At 44.3% G+C, this 17,501-nt stretch overlaps 1 protein-coding gene across 1 annotated transcript; it reads left to right on the top strand.

Moving 5' to 3' along the window:
• SYNJ2BP (synaptojanin 2 binding protein) lies at positions 1–13,904 on the top strand. Its single transcript, XM_075614199.1, has 4 exons — positions 1–158; positions 7,947–8,083; positions 10,903–10,998; positions 12,561–13,904. Exons 1-4 carry the CDS (start codon positions 101–103, stop codon positions 12,705–12,707), a joined length of 438 nt encoding a protein of 145 aa, XP_075470314.1. The 5' UTR covers positions 1–100; the 3' UTR covers positions 12,708–13,904.
• Positions 13,905–17,501: the final 3,597 nt, after the last annotated feature.

Here is a 17,501-nt window from a genome sequence, read left to right as displayed (position 1 = left end):
GCAGCGGAGCTCTCCCCCACGTGGGGCTGCTGGAAGTGGAAGTGCTGGGGCTGCGTTTCACCTTCAGCCCTGAGACCTGCAGGGGGAGGAAGGAGCCGAGATGAGCACAAGGACCCGGGTGGCAGAGGAGGTGATCCGGCTGAAAAGAGGGCCCTCAGGTACAGGGAGATCAGGGCAGGGGGTCCCTGGGGTGGGAAGGGCTTTGCATGGACAGCCCGGTCATGGGTCTGCAGGCGGGGACCTCCAGGCCTTAGCCGTCCTATTAACTGGAGAGGTGTGTGTGGTGTGTGTGGTGTGTGTGGTGTGTGTGGTGTGTGTGGTGTGTGTGGTGTGTGTGGTGTGTGTGGTGTGTGTGGTGTGTGCTGAGCTGTGGTTCGAGTGTCTTAAACTAGTTGTCCTGTTATCCCTAATGACACCCCCCCCCCCACCTCTATGTACTGAAAACAGAGAAAAACTTGCAAATCCTGTTTTGCAAATAGAAAACCGGGTGTGTTCCCTACTCTGTAGGACCATCACACTTGGAGTTAAACGTGTGGTGATCCTTCATGCTGTTATAAACCTTAGTATGGTCTCCTACAATAAAGAGACCCCCTTTATAGATGACAACGCTATATCATAAATTCACATAATGGTGGTGGCTATTAGAAAAAGTAGTGGGACTCTGCCTGATTTCATCTAATCCTGCGCCAAAGCTCTTTGAACTGAATTTTAGAAAGGAGTATCCAAATGTTATGCAATGGCAGCTGAAAGGGTGTCTGCATTTGTTTAAATGCATTAATAAAAGGAATTTATGATTACAAAAAAAAAGTTCTTCCGATGCGTGATTTAAACTTGATGGGGTGCTCATTACTTTGGTACTATGAAGCTGCAAGCACTACACACAGTGCAGCGGGGTGTGCCATGCATAAGCGGCTGCATCTTCCTTGGCAAAGAACAAAGGTTAATCTGTGTGATGTACAGTGCAATGTGCCGGCCCCTCGGACAGTAAAACGCTTGCAAAACATCTGCCCTTGTAAGGCCTTGGACATAGTAAGCGCTTAGGTGCTGCCGCTCGCTCTACCAGGAGCTTTTTGCTGTCCTTGCAGAGGAGACAGCAAGCGCTTGGGAGGCGGGTGTGTGTGTCACTTTGAAGTGGTCTGTGTGTTTGTGTGTCACTGGGGAACCTGTGTGTGTGTGTGTATTATATAATATTTTAAAAATTAAAAAAAAGACATGTGAGAATAAATTATTTATTAACATTGTGCAACTTTGATAAATATATTAGCGCACACACATCACACACCACACAGACACATACACACTGGTACACATGCACGCATACACACACGCACACATGCGCATACACACGCATGCATGCATGCACACGCATACACATACATGCACACACAGACACATGGGGCAGAAGGGGGCACATCACCTGCCCCCCCCCCCCCCCCCGGCAGCGCAAGCCCCCTCCATCTCCCGCAGGCGGACAGCCACAGGAATCGGGCAGATGGAGGCACATCATCCGCCCCCCCCCCCCCCCCCCCGGTAGCGCAAGCCCCCTCCATCTCCCGCAGGCTGACAGCTACAGGAATTGGGCAGATGGAGGCACATCACCCGCTCTTTCCCCCCCCCTGGCAGTGCAAGCCCCCTCCATCTCCCGCAGGCTGACAGCACCACACATCAACGCACACGCACATCAACACACACACACACTCACTCACACACTCACTCACTCACTCCGCTGGCGCCAGACAATAAGTACCACATTCACATTTCGCTGCTCTCCTTCCATTGGTTGCTGAGGCGTCACATGAGCGGAGTCAGCGCGTGAGTTTAAAATTTCACTGTCGGCTCTGTTCAAGCGCGCCGCAGCAAGCAAGGGAAAGCATGCGCGAGCCCCTACTAAAGCCGCTTTAATTGCGTTTGTAGGGGCTCAGTGGCAAGCAGCCACAAGCGAGAGCAAGCAAGCAGTAACCATGCCCTGGGCCTAACGTTGATAAACAAGGCACTGATTCCAGGTACAAGGCAATGCTCTGGAGTTCAACCCCTGCTGGCCTGGAAATGCCAGTAATGATCTTTCAGACCAGAAAACTAGCGTGTGGGGGGTCTGGGCGGTGTGTGACTGCTGCGAGGACTGTATAGATTTGCATACGATTTAAATACAATTCACACACCTATTTGTATATCCAATGGGCATGTTGTTTTTGAGCTGAGATTTACAAATGCTCAGGAAATATTTATTTATAAAATGTGTTACCAGGAAGTAATACATTGAGTTACCTCTCGTTTTCAAGTATGTCCTGGGCACAGAGTTATGATGACAAATAATACATGGTTACAAATACATAGTTGCAAAAGTGAACAGGGTAATCATTATATACAAGACATTGCATGCACAGTTAGAGATAATATATATTACAGGTAGTCCTCGTTATCCAACGTTTTCACTTTACAACGAATGGCATATCCAACGCTTTACAATGCAACCCTATGGGCCGTTTTTCGACACCGGAATGCGTTATCCAACGCTCACCGCCACTGATTAACATGGGACTCGCGTTACAATGGTTTCACTATCCAACGCTACGTCCAGAACGGATTCTGTTGGATAACCGAGGACTGTATAGGCGTATGTAACAGTTACAGACCAGATTAAAATGTGAGACCGCTTTAGTTTTAAAAGAACTTAGACTGGTGGCCGCTGTGAGAGTCTCCGGTAGGTTGTTCCAGTTTTGGGGTGCACTGTAAGAGGAGCAGCAGCGGCCGGATACTTTGCTCAACCATGGGACCATGAACAGTCTTCTGGATGTCAGATAAGTGCTTCATATGGTAAAGGGTGAAGAGCTTGTTCAGATAGATGGGTAGCTATGCTGTGAACATGTAATGCGTGTGTATGGGCCAATCAAGATATTGGACATCTCAATTTCCACGGGGAGCCAAACCTCACCGTTCAGATCATGGTATAAGCCAGGGGATTCGCCAGCAACAAAGCAAACGGTGATTTACAGTAAGGGCAGTTAAAATGTGGAAATCATTACCCATGGAGACTGTGATGGCAGATACAATAGATATCATCAAAATAAGGTTGGACATCTTTTTAGAAAGGAAAGGTATACAGGGATATACCAAATAAGTAAACATGGGAAGGATGTTGATCCAGGGATTAATCCGATTGCCAATTGTTGGAGCCAGGAAGGAATTTATTTTTCCCCTTATGCGATATCATTGGATGATGACACTGGGGTTTTTGTTTGCTTTCCTCTGGAACAATAAGTAAGTATAGATATAGGATAAAGTAGCTGTTGTCTAAATTTAGCATAGGTTGAACTTGATGGACGTCTGTGTTTTTTTTTTTTAATATATATATATATATATATATATATATATATATATATATATATATATATATATATATATATATATATATATATATATATATATATATATATAAACCTCAGCTACGTAACTGTTAATATCTTTGAAATGGATCGGTATGATCGCACCCTTTCTAGATTTGCCCAGATAAATGTAATTTGCCCTGCGGTGAAATCCGCGTCTGGCTAGTTTAACCCCGATGGTGACAGAGAGGCCGGGTACGTTTCTTAGATTGCTCTCACTGAAAAATTGGTTGTTGGATTTTCTGTTGCCTGACTGTGTCCACATTTAAAGGCTACTCCCTCTTTCGAAATAGCGCGCGCACAACCGTTGCATCTTAAGTCCGTATGTGCCAGGGCTGCAGAGTTGGATGAATTGTTACAGACCCAGCCCCTGCCCAGGTGAGTTCACAATCGGAGGCACAGGGAGATAAAATGAATTAAACCTGGTTCCTCTTATTCAAACATTGTTGCAGTCAGTGTCTGTATTTGCAGAGCTGCTCCACTAAACGGGATTTCTCTCCTAATTTTAGGTGATTTGCAAGTGTTTCTGCAAAAGCAGTCCTTTGAATAAGGGTGGCAGTTTCAGAAAAGCCTTTTATAAACCCTCTATTCGGGGTGAGCAAACTGGGGGGCACGAGATTTTCTGGGAGGGGCAGGGCCGTGGCACTTACAGAGGCCCCACTCACTTCCCCAAAGCATTTAAGTTCCCCTTGCCTAATCTGCGGCGGTTTCTGGCGACACGTCGCCATGGCAACGCAATGTCACGTGACGTCAGAAATGCCAGTGACAAGGTAAGGGGGGTGTGCAGACAAAAAAGTTTGCGCACCCTGGACCTGAACCCCATTAATTTCACTTTGGGAACCCCCTGTTTCCCGAGATACCTGCCTCCCGCAGGAGTGCCTGTAGTAGCTCTGCTTGCCTGTTGGGGTTCACGTAAGCAGGGGGTCCTTGGAGCCAAAATGAATGGGGTTCAGCTCTGGAGACACCCTGCTTCAATCCTATGTTTAATAATAAATATAAAAAAACCGCATAGATTGCTCCTTTAAAGCAGCGTCCAAACTGCCGGGTTTTATTCCCTTTAATATGTGCATCAGCACAATCCACACAATACGTAATTTAGCTAAGTTGCTGATGGATCGGCGGAGATTTGGCTCATGGGTTCACTAAATGGCTGTCAGTGCAGCAGAAGAGTGCCCAAGATGCAAAGTTCTGTGGGGAAGATCATGTGACCAGGCAGTCACTAGATACAATTGGTGCACTGCTAGAGAGAGGGCAGGGCTCAAAAAGGGGTGTGCCAGAGCCTGTTTCAGAATAGGCAGGGGATGTGACTTTGTAAATGGTTGCTATAGGAACAAAAAATGCTTGTTTGTTATAATACATAAAAATACCATTGAGTTGTTAAAAAAAAAAAGCTACAAGTATTTTGTCGTAGTATTTATTAAAAAAACACCCATAGGATATTGCTTGGTCTTCAGCTTTAAGGTTTCTTTTAATAATATACAGATGTAGTGACGGTTATTGCACCTGCTAGTGAGTTATGGGGGAATATTCTGCGTTATGACTGCCATTGTATTATATGTAAACGACTCTCCTACATTAAAGCGCAATATTCTGTGTTCTAAGTAGGTGAACTAAAGCTGGCTACATCCTGTCATTCCATTAGTGTAGATATTCTGCGTTATGACGCAATATGTCGCGTTGTAAGCAGGCGCACCGACATCTGTACGTGCAGTAACATGAATTTATATGATGCCATAAGAGTGGTCACCTCCAGTCCTCAAGGGCCACCAACAGGTCAGGTTTTAAGGATATCCCTGCTTCAGCACAGATGGCTCAGTCGAAAAAATAATGGTAAGGTTACATTCTGGATTTTAATTATTTTCATACTTTTATTAAAGATATAACCATAATTTGTGTGTGTGTGTGTACTTTTTTTAACATGTGAATTTGTTGTATAATGATGACTCGTGCTGCTACCTGCAGCGTAATATAATACAAGAAACGTGATCTCCAGGCCTGGTGAAGGCTCAATTAGGGAATGATGGCATGAAAGTGCTCATCTGGGTTTCATTGATTTTTTTTTTTTTTATATAGAGACTGTTCTGCTGAATAGACCTTTAATGATGTCTGCAGGACACAAGAAAGCTGCGTTGTCTGTCCTGCAGAAAATAAATGCATCTGATAAGATAATGGCTTACCGTAAACGTGCTGCTTTGGGTATGTGAATCTATAGGTAACATGTTTAGACGAGTTGTAATAACTCACTAGAAGGAGTGGCTCAGTGAGTAAAGACACTGGCTGGCACTGAGTTTGAAGCAGGGGAACCTGGTTCAATTCCCGGTGTCGGCTCCTTGTGACCTTCGGCAAGTCACTTTATCTCCCTGTGCCCAAGCACCAAAAAAAAAAAACATAGATTGTAAGCTCCACGGGGCAGGGACCTGTGTCTGCAAAATGTCTCTGTAAAGTGCTACGTAAAACTAGCAGCGTTATACAAGAACAGGTTGTTGTTGTTATTGTTATTATTATTATTATTTTTATTATTATTATCTTGCAGTGTTCCTATCATGAAAACCACAATATTGGTGACTGAAGCACAGAAGATAAATGTTTTATTAAATATAATGTGGCGCTGCTTCTCCGTGTCAGGGAAGCTCTCATCACTATATTTAAGTCGCGCTCCGAGCCTTCCCAGATATGGAGAATCCATTCTGTAGCAAATTGAACAGGGATCGGAGGTGTTTTGCCCGGGGACTAGGAGTCAGACTGGATTTCCGCATACCAAAGCCATTCCCAGTGCCGCCCTCCTGTTCATTGGATCGGATCACACTGCTGTTGTTTTGACTGTACTGTACATGCTGGGCTCACTTCCTTTGTACCCACCCAGAACTTTACTGTGCTGGTTTGCCGGCTGCAGCGAAATAGCTGTAAACGGGTTACTCGTTAAGCAGCCAATTGTTTCTGTGTAAGGGGCAAATACTACACTTGCCAAACTTTGGTCCAGAGTACAAACTATTTCAAAGCTCGCAGTGTGGAGATTTGTAATATGCGAGCTCACCGACCATCCTTACCGTGGTAAATGCTGGCAAAGAAAAGTGCATCATATGCCGAGCAATGAAACTATTTCTTATGTTCAGTCTTTGCTTCCTATTGACACAATACGTCCCTGAGTATACAGGACTAAGGATGCAAAGTTTTAGTGCGTCTTGAGTACCATTCCAATGAATGGGTGTTACGTACGGCGTGCTGAAGCTCCGCATCCTTTATTGCATTTGGACCAAAGGCAGGTGTACTCTAATATTATAACCCTATCAATCCCTTATTAGCCAATGTGGCAAACAGGGCATAGTTAAAATCCATAAATACGGTGACCAAATAGAGATAAACAATCCATAAAAGAATGTTTGAAACTCCACGTGAGGAAACCATATTCCCTTTCACAAACCTAATAAAGAAATAGACTGCACACCAATGCCTTATAGCAAAGAAAGGTATAAATACGTTGAAAAGTCTCCAGAATTCCTTCTGCAGACACAAGACACAAATTTTTTTTTTTACATTTTTAAAAAAAGTTTTAACACGGTGCTGGTTGCCCGGCTATATATAATTATCCTTATTTATTTTTTTTATTATTATTTTTGAGATGGTATAATCTATGCCCTGCTGATCTTTATGGCTTACAATGGGATAACATTGCAAACACACCTGTATCTCATGCAATAAATAACCCTAAAGCCTGCTGTATGCAAAGAGCTTCCCAAAGGCATTACAAGGGGTTATGGGTACACATATGCAGCCAACCAATCAAAAAACTCTTCGCAATGAACAACAAAGTTGGCTAAATTATTGTTATTAGTTGTAGCATGCCAACATATTCTGTGCTATGGCAAGAACATAATATCGTTACTGTTATATTTCCTATCTTAAATAATAACATCCTTGATAAAGGATAATTATCATACCATGTATTATTTGTTCTCATAACTCTGTGCCCAGGACATGCGTGAGAACGGGAGCTAACTCTCACTGTATTACTTCCTGGTAACACATGTTATAAATAAATTTGCCCTAAGTGTGGAGCGCGTGTTCTGCCAATGTTGGCAATTATAATTTACTTCTTAACATGACGACGAATGTAACTTTTTTTTTTTTGCTTCCCAAGTTTGGAGTCCGCAGGCGATGTTAAAGTTGGGGGATCGGGTAACCTCACTGATCGCGCGTGTGCTGGTGTTTTTTTTTTGTTTTGTTTAAAAAGACACAATGCAGTCATCCTCATGACGGTGTAAATCACGGCCCTGACATCCACTACCTGCTGAGCGTGACTTGGGGTTTCTGAACCCTACATTCGGTATAGTGCAAAGTAGTGGCTTCCTGCTGCCCTGAAGGTGGAGATTGGTGTGCGTCTGTTTCCGTTCTTACATTTGTAGCCGTGTGTGTGTACAAATATTCTGCCTCTCTGGGTTATACTTTCTCAGTGACATGCTTGTTGCATTCTGTATTAAGTTCATTCTCAGCAAGGCGGAGGCCTACAGTTTGCTGTCTCACATATTACTGTTAATGACGTTTTCCCTCCCCTTTCCCACGTAGGCCTGGGGTTCAACATAGTTGGCGGCAGAGACCAGCAGTATGTCGCCAGTGACAGTGGCATATACGTCAGTAGCATCAAAGAAAACGGAGGCGCAGCCATAGACGGTCGGCTGCAGGAAGGGGATCGGATTTTAGAGGTGAGACGTCTCCAGCATCAAAGGGGTTATTTTTATGTTGTGATTGCTTAGCTAAAAAACTAACCATATGCAAATGCATTATTCCTTTAGTGCAGCGATTCCCAATGGGGTTTGGGTGCTCATGAGGTGTTTGCAAGGGGTTTGCACCCAAAAATATGTAATGGAGGATTCCAAGCAGTATATAAGGGGTTCTTAAACCTGTGCAGGGACTATGCACTTGGTAAGGCCCCAAGCTTCACCATAGGACGGGTGGCATAGGTGTCAATTACAGCAGGAGTGTCCATAGTTTCGCCCCACAATGCTTTGCATCCACTGCAGCAAGGCATTGTGGGGCGTGACCTTAGAAGCTCCCACAGTAATTGACCACAATACCCCCATGTTGTCTACACGCAGTGTGGAGCTTTATTAACCATGTGTTCCCCACACTAGCTCAGGACACTATACTGACTGGGATTGGTCAAACTGTTTTTTGTTAGCAAACTGATGAGCAGGCAACAAGATTTATTCATTGAGGGTCCACAGAATAAATATTTTCTAGCAGGGGTTGCACTGCTTTAGTGCAGGGGAGCTTTTTAAGCTGCGCCCCCCCCCCCCTGCCAGGCCTCCCCCGGTCTTGCGCCCCCTCTCCTACCTTCCACATGCGTCAAATGACGCTCTGGGGTCGCGTGACGTCACCTGCCGTGTTGCCATGGAGACGCGTCTGAAACAAGGTAAGGTTCCTTGTTGCAGAGGCCTTGCGCGATCCCCCAGTATTAAATGCGTGGGGCCTCTGCAACGGTCCGCGCCCCCCCAGACAAAACTCCCGCCCCCCAGTTTGCGCACCGCTGCGTTAGTGTATTCTTAAAAGGCTGGCTACACCCTTTTGCAAAATAGGGTGTGAAAAGGAGCAGAATAATCATTTCAACTTTTTGGCAGCAGGAAGTGGAGTGATAGGTCTGTAGCAAAGGGACGCAAACTGCGATTTGTATTGATACAAATCTCGGTGCACTGCAGCTGTCCCTGTGCACTTTAAACCTTTAACAATTTCACTGCCAAAGGGACCAGGCATGCATTTCTTAAGATTAGTGGAAAATATGAATCACTGTAATACAAAGGGAGTTGATGCTCAATCTTAATGATAATGCCAGTACTTTTACACTGAAACCACCGGAATCACTAGCGCCAGACAGGACAAAGTTGTTGAATAAAATTAGGTTTATTGTGGCACGCCAGGGGACAAAACAAAGATGTACAAAACCAGATACAATACCACCTGGGGAGTCGGGGCCTACTTCAAGAAGGCTTGCCCTGTCTTGTTGTCCAGGATATCAGAGTGCTGATCACACACAACAGCCCCACTGACATGTATCTCCAGCTGGTCACTGTCAAGATCCAAACTCCTTCCCAGCGAGTCTCTCAGATGGTCCTCTGAGGGAATCTCCACACTCCTTCGTAGAGTGTCTTTCAGTCTCTGTTAACCTCTCTTGCTCTCAGATGCTCTCTGAAGGTAGGTCTGATTCTCTGATCAGCAGAACCCCTTATATAGCCCTCTGTGGCTATCCGTTGCATGGGAGAGGGCTGCTGGACAATCAGAGCATGGATTAGGTTGGTGCCACAACAGCCAGAGGACGTGCTAAGAACCCATCCCTGATTGTTCACTCTTTGTCACTCACCAAATATCTGTAACACCTCTACGCTCCCAACCATTGTCTCAATACACATTTATCTGCCGGAACCTCAGCTGATTAAATCAGAGTCCCCTGCAAGAAATGCAGCTCGCATGCAAATCACATTACAAGTCTGGTATCTTCGAAATGAGTGCATACAGTCACATAATCCAATTAACACTTTACAGGGCTGACTCCCAAGTCACATCACAGTGCTTACACATAGATCACAAAACACTTTACCACATATTGCTTGCTCAACTAGACTTGGGAATTGAATTAGCAGGGAATAAAGTGCTTTGGAATACATTCTCATATAGTGCATTATACATTCCCTGTTCTCCCCCAGATATTAAATACATTTGGTTGAGATAAGCGTTGCATGGATATAGGGGTAGCTAGCTGGGCTTCATCCCAGTTTTGTGATACCAGCTAGCTCTACAGTCACACACTGATTCCAATTACATGGCTATTACCCTGTCAGCCCACTCTGCTTTGTCAGTTATATTACAAATTCGTATAGCCAGGATAGACTTGCAAATCTCTTCCTTCTTCCTTTTTTTTTTTTTTTTTAAACAAGATGAATTAACAAACCATAAGTTGTTCATCTCTCTACAAAATAAAATTCTCCAGGCTTGAGTCATTTTCATTCAACAATAATTCTAACTTACACTGCATTGGTAATTTTAGTTATGCCCCCGGTAAGGAGTCTTCCAAAGATACCCAAACTTCTGTAATGGCCCGTTGCCATGACAGGGATGTGCGGCTGCTTAAAGGATAATGAAATGTATATGTACAGATGGGTATGAATCGTGACCAGTTTATAGAATGATTAGTTTGGAAAGCATACCAAGAATAATCCAACTAGTTTGGTTAGAAATGTTGGCCGATTTTGGGTTGATGTTTCAAAGGTTGGACATAATTGACTAGTTTGGGGGATGGAGGGACCATTAATTCATTTTCAGCCCCTACAAGCAATTCAGGAATGGTTAAGAAAACTGGTTGGGCTTTCAGGTAGTTTTTAAAGGGTCGTAAAGCTAGTTTGGTCAATTACAGAGCCAAGCAGTTTGTTTTTAAAGGAGTTTTTTTTGGGGGTTTGAAGCAATTCCTTTTGTGGGCTCATTAGTTGGACAGCCTTTTTGCGCCAGCCAATTTTATTTGTATTCTTCTCAGGTGAATGGTACCATGTTAGACAATTTCTTACACATTGAGGCTGTGGACCTCTTCAGGAACGCTGGTGAAGACGTGGTGTTGAAAGTTAATCACAAGGTCAGTGGCATTTTCTTTTGAAGAGATAAACCTTACGTCTTAAGGGGGCATGGAAGGCCATCGTTCCATTCCGTGGCCGCCTTCAGAGATTGGACATACCCCTTCTTTCCAAAGAGCCTAATCCTTTATCACAAAATTTCTCCTCTACACTGATTTGTCTAAAAGCCATCAAAAATGGCTAGCTTCATAAGAATAAACAGCACATTCATAATTGATGTCCTGCGACTAAGTTTAAATCCATTTTGAAGACCACATACAACAACCAGTAGGCTGCTAGTATGTCATGTATAAACCAGCATTTCAAGTGTGTCCTTGGGACCCGTTCCAAAATACTAAACTAACCCTGGTAGTTAATAGCTGATATCGACTGCGTGACTCAATCTTCTGATCGTTGTTTTTTTAGTATGTTCTGTGAGGCAAATACAAGCGCTAAGGTGTTAGGCTGCGTCCACGCTGCCGCTGAGAGCACTCATGCGAGGACGGTGACGTCACCAACTCTTCAAGCATGAGCGCAGGGTGTCCTGCATAATTTTGCAAGCGTGGCTGTGCGTGGCTGTGTTCTGTGAGCATTGACTGCTGCTGAGCACGCTTCAAAGTCAATTTTGTTTGTCTGCCGAAGTGCCAAGCTTGGGAGAGCATATGTGCACGCTCACGAGTGTGCGCGTGCCGCGTGACTACCATTTGATTTCAATTGCAGTGAGCGCACTCGGCGGCACCGTGGACGCAGCCTTACTCTTCCAATAAATGGCTCCCTTGTGCTTGTTCAATGTATTTCAGTTTGGTTACCCCAAACAACAGAGCTGGGTGCTGTCCCACTCATGAGCCTTTTGTATACCAGCCATTTAACTCCAGATCTTGAGTGTTGGAAGGGTCAAGGCTGGTATAATGGAGTAAGTTCTGAATAAAGGACAAAGCTGCGAAGGTACTGGGAATAAAAAAACACGACCGGATCATTACAGAAACCTATAAAATGACGACAAATAACTACTTGGCCAGACATAACGACACCATTATAAAAATGGATGGCAAATAAAACCACATGGTCTTTTCATTTTCCTACCCACAGTGACACATCAGACTCCATTCGATACCTGACCTGCCTTTATATTTGGGATATTCTTGGGTCCATCCTAAGCAGAATTCCCTCACTGTATTATCTTACCGCCGCTGTTAGGAGACTTTCCCACACAGCCAACACTTTTTCAATGAGGAAGTCCTTCCTCACATTTCAACTCAGCCTGGCACCCTCCAGCTGCAGAGCATGGCCTCTCGTTCTGGCACCCTCCAGCTGCAGAGCATGGCCTCTCGTTCTGGCACCCTCCAGCTGCAGAGCACGGCCTCTTGTTCTGGTACCTGTTTCTCTGTAATTATATCATGTTGCTACCAGCCCTGCGTCCAGATCCCAGATTTCCACGCTGTTGATGTGCAGACAGGTATTGCTTTGAGATGATTTCTCCCCCCTGGTTTCTCCGGAATCTGAATCTGTATAGTTTCATAGCTAAATTGTGTTCACTTGTATTGTTCATGTATTTGTGTTCACTGAGGTCTTTCTCCCCTTTCAGTTTCAGAACCAACTAAACGGTCCCTTGGGTAACAGAAATGAAACAGACACAGAAGGACCATCGCTGGCTATGTTTTTGGTGCCTACACTAATAGCTGTAACGGCTGTCGCCATAATGGCGATTCTCAGATATCGGCAACACATGTGACAGATTTTTCGAAAGGGTAAAAAATGAACACGTAAAAAAAGTATCTGATACCTTCACAATACAGTGTCTATATCCGCTGCTTGAATGTTATTTTCCTATAGTTTAGGGAGACACTGCCCACGGAGTAAGAGTATTGGGTATGGTCATACGGAGATTATATTGTATCGGTTATAGAATGGAATAATAACTTTATTTCATATAGCGCTTTTCTCCCAGTTGGACAGAAAACGCTTCAGTTAGTGTATGTAGTGCACAGCACGCAGCATTGCACATAGGAATGTTACAGACACAGGCCCTGCCAGGTGAGCTTACAATCTACGTGTTTTGGGTGCCTGAGGCACAGGGAGATAGTGACTTGCCCAAGGTCACAGGGAACTCAATCTTCACCATTCTTCTTGTTTGCTTTTTACTAACCACATGCACATGCATTGTCCTGTCTCCTAATACTCTATATAACATATTTTTATATTTGCTGTATCACTGTGCTCAATAATTATTAGAACACATTCAACGATGTCAGAAACGTATGAAAGGGAACGTAACCAAAGACAGTCCTCTTGTTGCATGGCAAAGTCACAGCCGAGCGTTTCATGGGACGTGCACATTTTTGGGTATTTTAGGGAGTCAAAACAGCCTTCAATAGGAGAGGTGCATGTCCCTGTAAGTGTGGTCACACTTCCAAGTATATAAGACAGCAGAGAAGCGAGGGCGCTCGATCCCAGGCAGGTGTATCACTCACAATTCGTAGCAGAGTATCCGGATTTGTATCAAACAGCACACACAGCTAGTGATGCAAAAGGTCACCTTTTTATTTAAGAAAGGAACATACCACACAGCAGAGCCACGTTTCATGTCGGGACACAGCCTCATCAGGTCTTCTAGTCTGGAATGAGCAGACAAAAATGCCACCAAAGTTTAACTACGTCGCTGCCGTGTGAGGCGGCAAAACCCACAATCTTCTAAGTTTAGGAAGCTTATGCACTATCTGATAATAGCCATGCAGATGAATTGCTGATATTCGGCAGGATTAACTGGCACATTGAAGTGAATAACCCGAATAAGGCTGCATGTGAGGTTTGTCCCTTGTTAAACCTGAAGATGATTGAAGAGCCTTCCTAAACGTGTATTCACTATTACAAAACTATAGTGAATTATTAAAAAAAAAAAACAAAGTAAACCGGTTTTGCCTTTATTTTTTATTTTATTAAATAAGATCTGCAATTAAACAAAAATGTATTTTTTTTTTAAAGAAATTTATCACGCGATTTGAAGGATTTTCATCATTAACGTATATATTGCTTTACTATCGGTGTCATTTTATTAGAAGTTTTAGATTAAATACTTTTTTACTGCCATCCCCTAATGTCTGGTTTTAAAGCTTTCATCTTGATCCTCACTTTCACTGACTGGCTGTTTAGACCAGGGCAGGGCGAACTTTGAGCTGCGCCCCCCCTGCCTGCTCCCTCTTCTCTCGGCCCCTCCCCCACACCTTGTTTGCCGGTGTCAAATGACGTCATTTGACACCGCGTTGCATGACTTCAATTGGTCTTTTGGCCAACTTGAAAAATGACGGGCCTACGTCTTTTATCTGCTTGAGATGGTCTGCACCGGAAACGTATATTTTTGCCGCATGGAAGTCATATGCCGTTCTGATAGAGACCCACAGTTCAAGGCTCTGAAAAATGTTAGCACTCTTTGTATGATCTGATTGTATTTATTTTTCTTTTCAAAAATCATCCATTTTTAAAGAATTCTATTTTATAAGGGACACTTCTCTCTCTATAATAACAAATATATTTAAGCTAGAACATATACATCATGTTAAAGATATATTCCTGAAAAGGTCACACCTTGTTTAAAAATAGTTGGGGTGATGTATCAAGACAAATTTGGGGCAAAACTGCCTAACGTTGCATTCATGTATCGCGGTCTTTGCTCCAAGGTTTGGGCGGTGTCAGTGGGTGGTAGGGAAGGGTCAGTATGAGGCGTTATGACACGGAGTATAATGGGATGTATCTAATTCTGCATTACTATGTATCAACCTTCTATATTGAATTTGCAGGAAAATAATCCACTGAGTCTAAAGTGTCGTACACTTTTGTTTAACAATTTGCGGCAAATGTTGACACGAACGCAAGTGGGAAATGGACCAATGCGTCAAAACAAACGTTTATTCACACTTTAAGTTAATAGATCCCGCCCCCTATTGGGTTCTCGTGCGTTTGAGCGCAGCATCTGGTCTTTTTTGGGGGGGAAGGGAGCACTCCCATCACTCAACAGGAAGGTGGTTAATTGGCACTTTGGGCAGCTTCCCAGGATGATTGGCACTGTGGGCAGCTTCCCAGCATGATTGGCACTGTGGGCAGCTTCTAGGTTCTTGGCCTCAATCAAAATTCACTAGCCCCAACTGCATTAAGTGTGGCAATATTTAACATTACTGATTTGCCTATGGCCTTGCAGGAAATTACACTAGCCATAAAGGCTGTTAAATCTGAACTATGGCTCAATCTATGTATAGCAATCTGCATGTGTCTTAGATGTTTGTGCAACAGTATGTATACGGAATGCATTGCAGGCCTTTCCAGCAATGAAATGGTTAACTCAGAGTGTTGGTTACTAAAGTCTCCCAGCTCTACAACTTAAGGGTAAAGAATTGCACCTGACTTATTAACGCCAGGTGTGGTCCAAGACATACCCTGAAGGTTATAAGAGCCCCGCAGTGCGGCGGCGGGGGGGGGGGGGGGGGAGGGGCGCCTTATAACGTAAGCTGGAAATGCTTGTTTTCTAGGGGAGGTCAGGTTCGCTGTTCCAGAACATGAACAGAAGCGGCGTATCCACCACATCCTGGGGGGGGGGGGGGGAGGGGTCTGCCTGCCACCACGGGATCGCTACACCAAAGGATCACGTGGTTGGGGTCCGGAAGACCCGTGGCACTCAATTTCCGCTAGTCTCCCAGCACTGGATTTGTAGCCGGGAGACTTCAGTATATACATTGCTCCCCCTAAATGTCTGCTAATTTGTGCACCTTGTTTATGGGAGTAAAGTGAAGGAGAATGTAGAAATGCTGTGATATTACTCATTTGGTATCTGCTAAATAGAGCGCTCCTCTCTGCTCCTGTTATAGCTCCTATGCCTTCTTGTACAGGCCCAAGAAAAGCTGGCCATGTACCGAGGCGTGCTTAATTATATGATGAATAAGAGTATTACATATATGGGGCAGCTTGGATTTGGGGAAACCCCAATAACTTCCCAGTATAAAGGTGCTGGGGCTTTGCCAGGTGTTGCTCGTGCACGGCCAGCATGAGAATTCACACTTAAATCGGTACCTTGCTCTACAGTGAAAATGCTTCTCTGCAGTCTGACTGGGGAATTTGGGCAGGAAAATCCCTGGGGATGACTGACCGATCCTATAACAAATAAATAAGCGTTCACTGATACAGAAGTGCCTGGACCCTCTGCTTATTTTCGCTAAAATATCTGAAGGCCACATTTGGTTTAATGTATGTGACCAGACACACATCTTTATTTTTTTTTTTTTTTTTTACATTTGTCTTCTTTACCCTTAAAGGTGCAATCCAAGTAACCATCCAGATAACATCCTTTTGTAAATAAAGTATAATAAACTGCCATAAGCAAATGTAACCATGTTAATAGCAAAGATTTGTCTTTCAATAATTTTTTCTTTAGCTACATTTTTAGGGACCTCCTAATTGGTGGTTTATCAATAACATGTTTTGTTTACCCTCGGACCAGCCTGTCCATGTCAGAGAGCCAGCAGAGGGGGCTCTGGCTATGCAAACTGACCTCAGACAAAGGGAAGCAGCCAGAGGAAATTAAACCCCTCCCAAGTCCCGGCTCGTGTTTACAGACTAACTTATCTGGGTAACGTCGCCATCAGCCACCCACATGTAGACCCGTAAAACGGTAACTCCCATTAGTAACACTTTAGAGTTGTCTGCTCGATCATCTGCTAGAACAGGGGTGCTCAACTGCAGTCCTCATGCCCCCCCCCCCCCCCAACAGGTCAGGATAACCCTGCTTCAGCACAGGTGGCTCAATCACATTCTCAATTGAAGACTGAGCCACCTGAGCTGAAGCTGGGATATCTTGAACATCTGATCTTTTGGGACGGGGCTTGCGGACCAGTGTTGAGCACCCCTGCGCTATAAAACAGGCACTCGGGTTAAACAACCACACGCACCGGCTTATTTCCTTTTAAATGCTATTGAGAGAGCATCAGTGTTGGATATATTCAATATGCAATAGATAGTGCACGGGTGTGTACGTTTGCACATGCTGCAGTGTGGCGCTTCCCAGACTTTCTATTTTGCATTGTGCTCGCCCTGCTGGAAAATATTAGTCTTGCAAACACCTAATCTTGCCTATTTATCAGATTATTGCTAATAAAACAGTTTGACTGATCCCAAGTAGTATAGTGGCCTGTGTTTGTGCTTAATTAGGCCCCGAACTGCACCTAAGTGCAGGGGTGGTATAGCTGTCAATGACTGGTAGCTTTCAATGCCACGCATTAGTGGATGCAAATAATTGTGGGGAGCGACTTTGGAAGCTCCTGCTGTAATTGACAACTATAGCACCCACACTAAGGTGAGCTTTGTGGCCTTACTAAGGGTGCAATCCTCTCACGGGCTCAGGAACAAAGTATATACAGCCTGGGATCTGCTAGCACATATTTTGGGGGAGTGAGCCCTTTGGAGACACCTCACGAACCCCATGTTAGGAATTGCTGCTCGAGTGCAGGCTCCTTTGGAAACAGAAGGGTTAAAGCAGAAATGA

The sequence above is a fragment of the Ascaphus truei genome, chromosome 9 (genome assembly GCF_040206685.1).
Source record: "Ascaphus truei isolate aAscTru1 chromosome 9, aAscTru1.hap1, whole genome shotgun sequence".
In the NCBI taxonomy this organism is placed as follows: Eukaryota; Metazoa; Chordata; class Amphibia; order Anura; family Ascaphidae; genus Ascaphus; species Ascaphus truei.
This window is presented reverse-complemented; position numbering and strand designations above follow the sequence as displayed.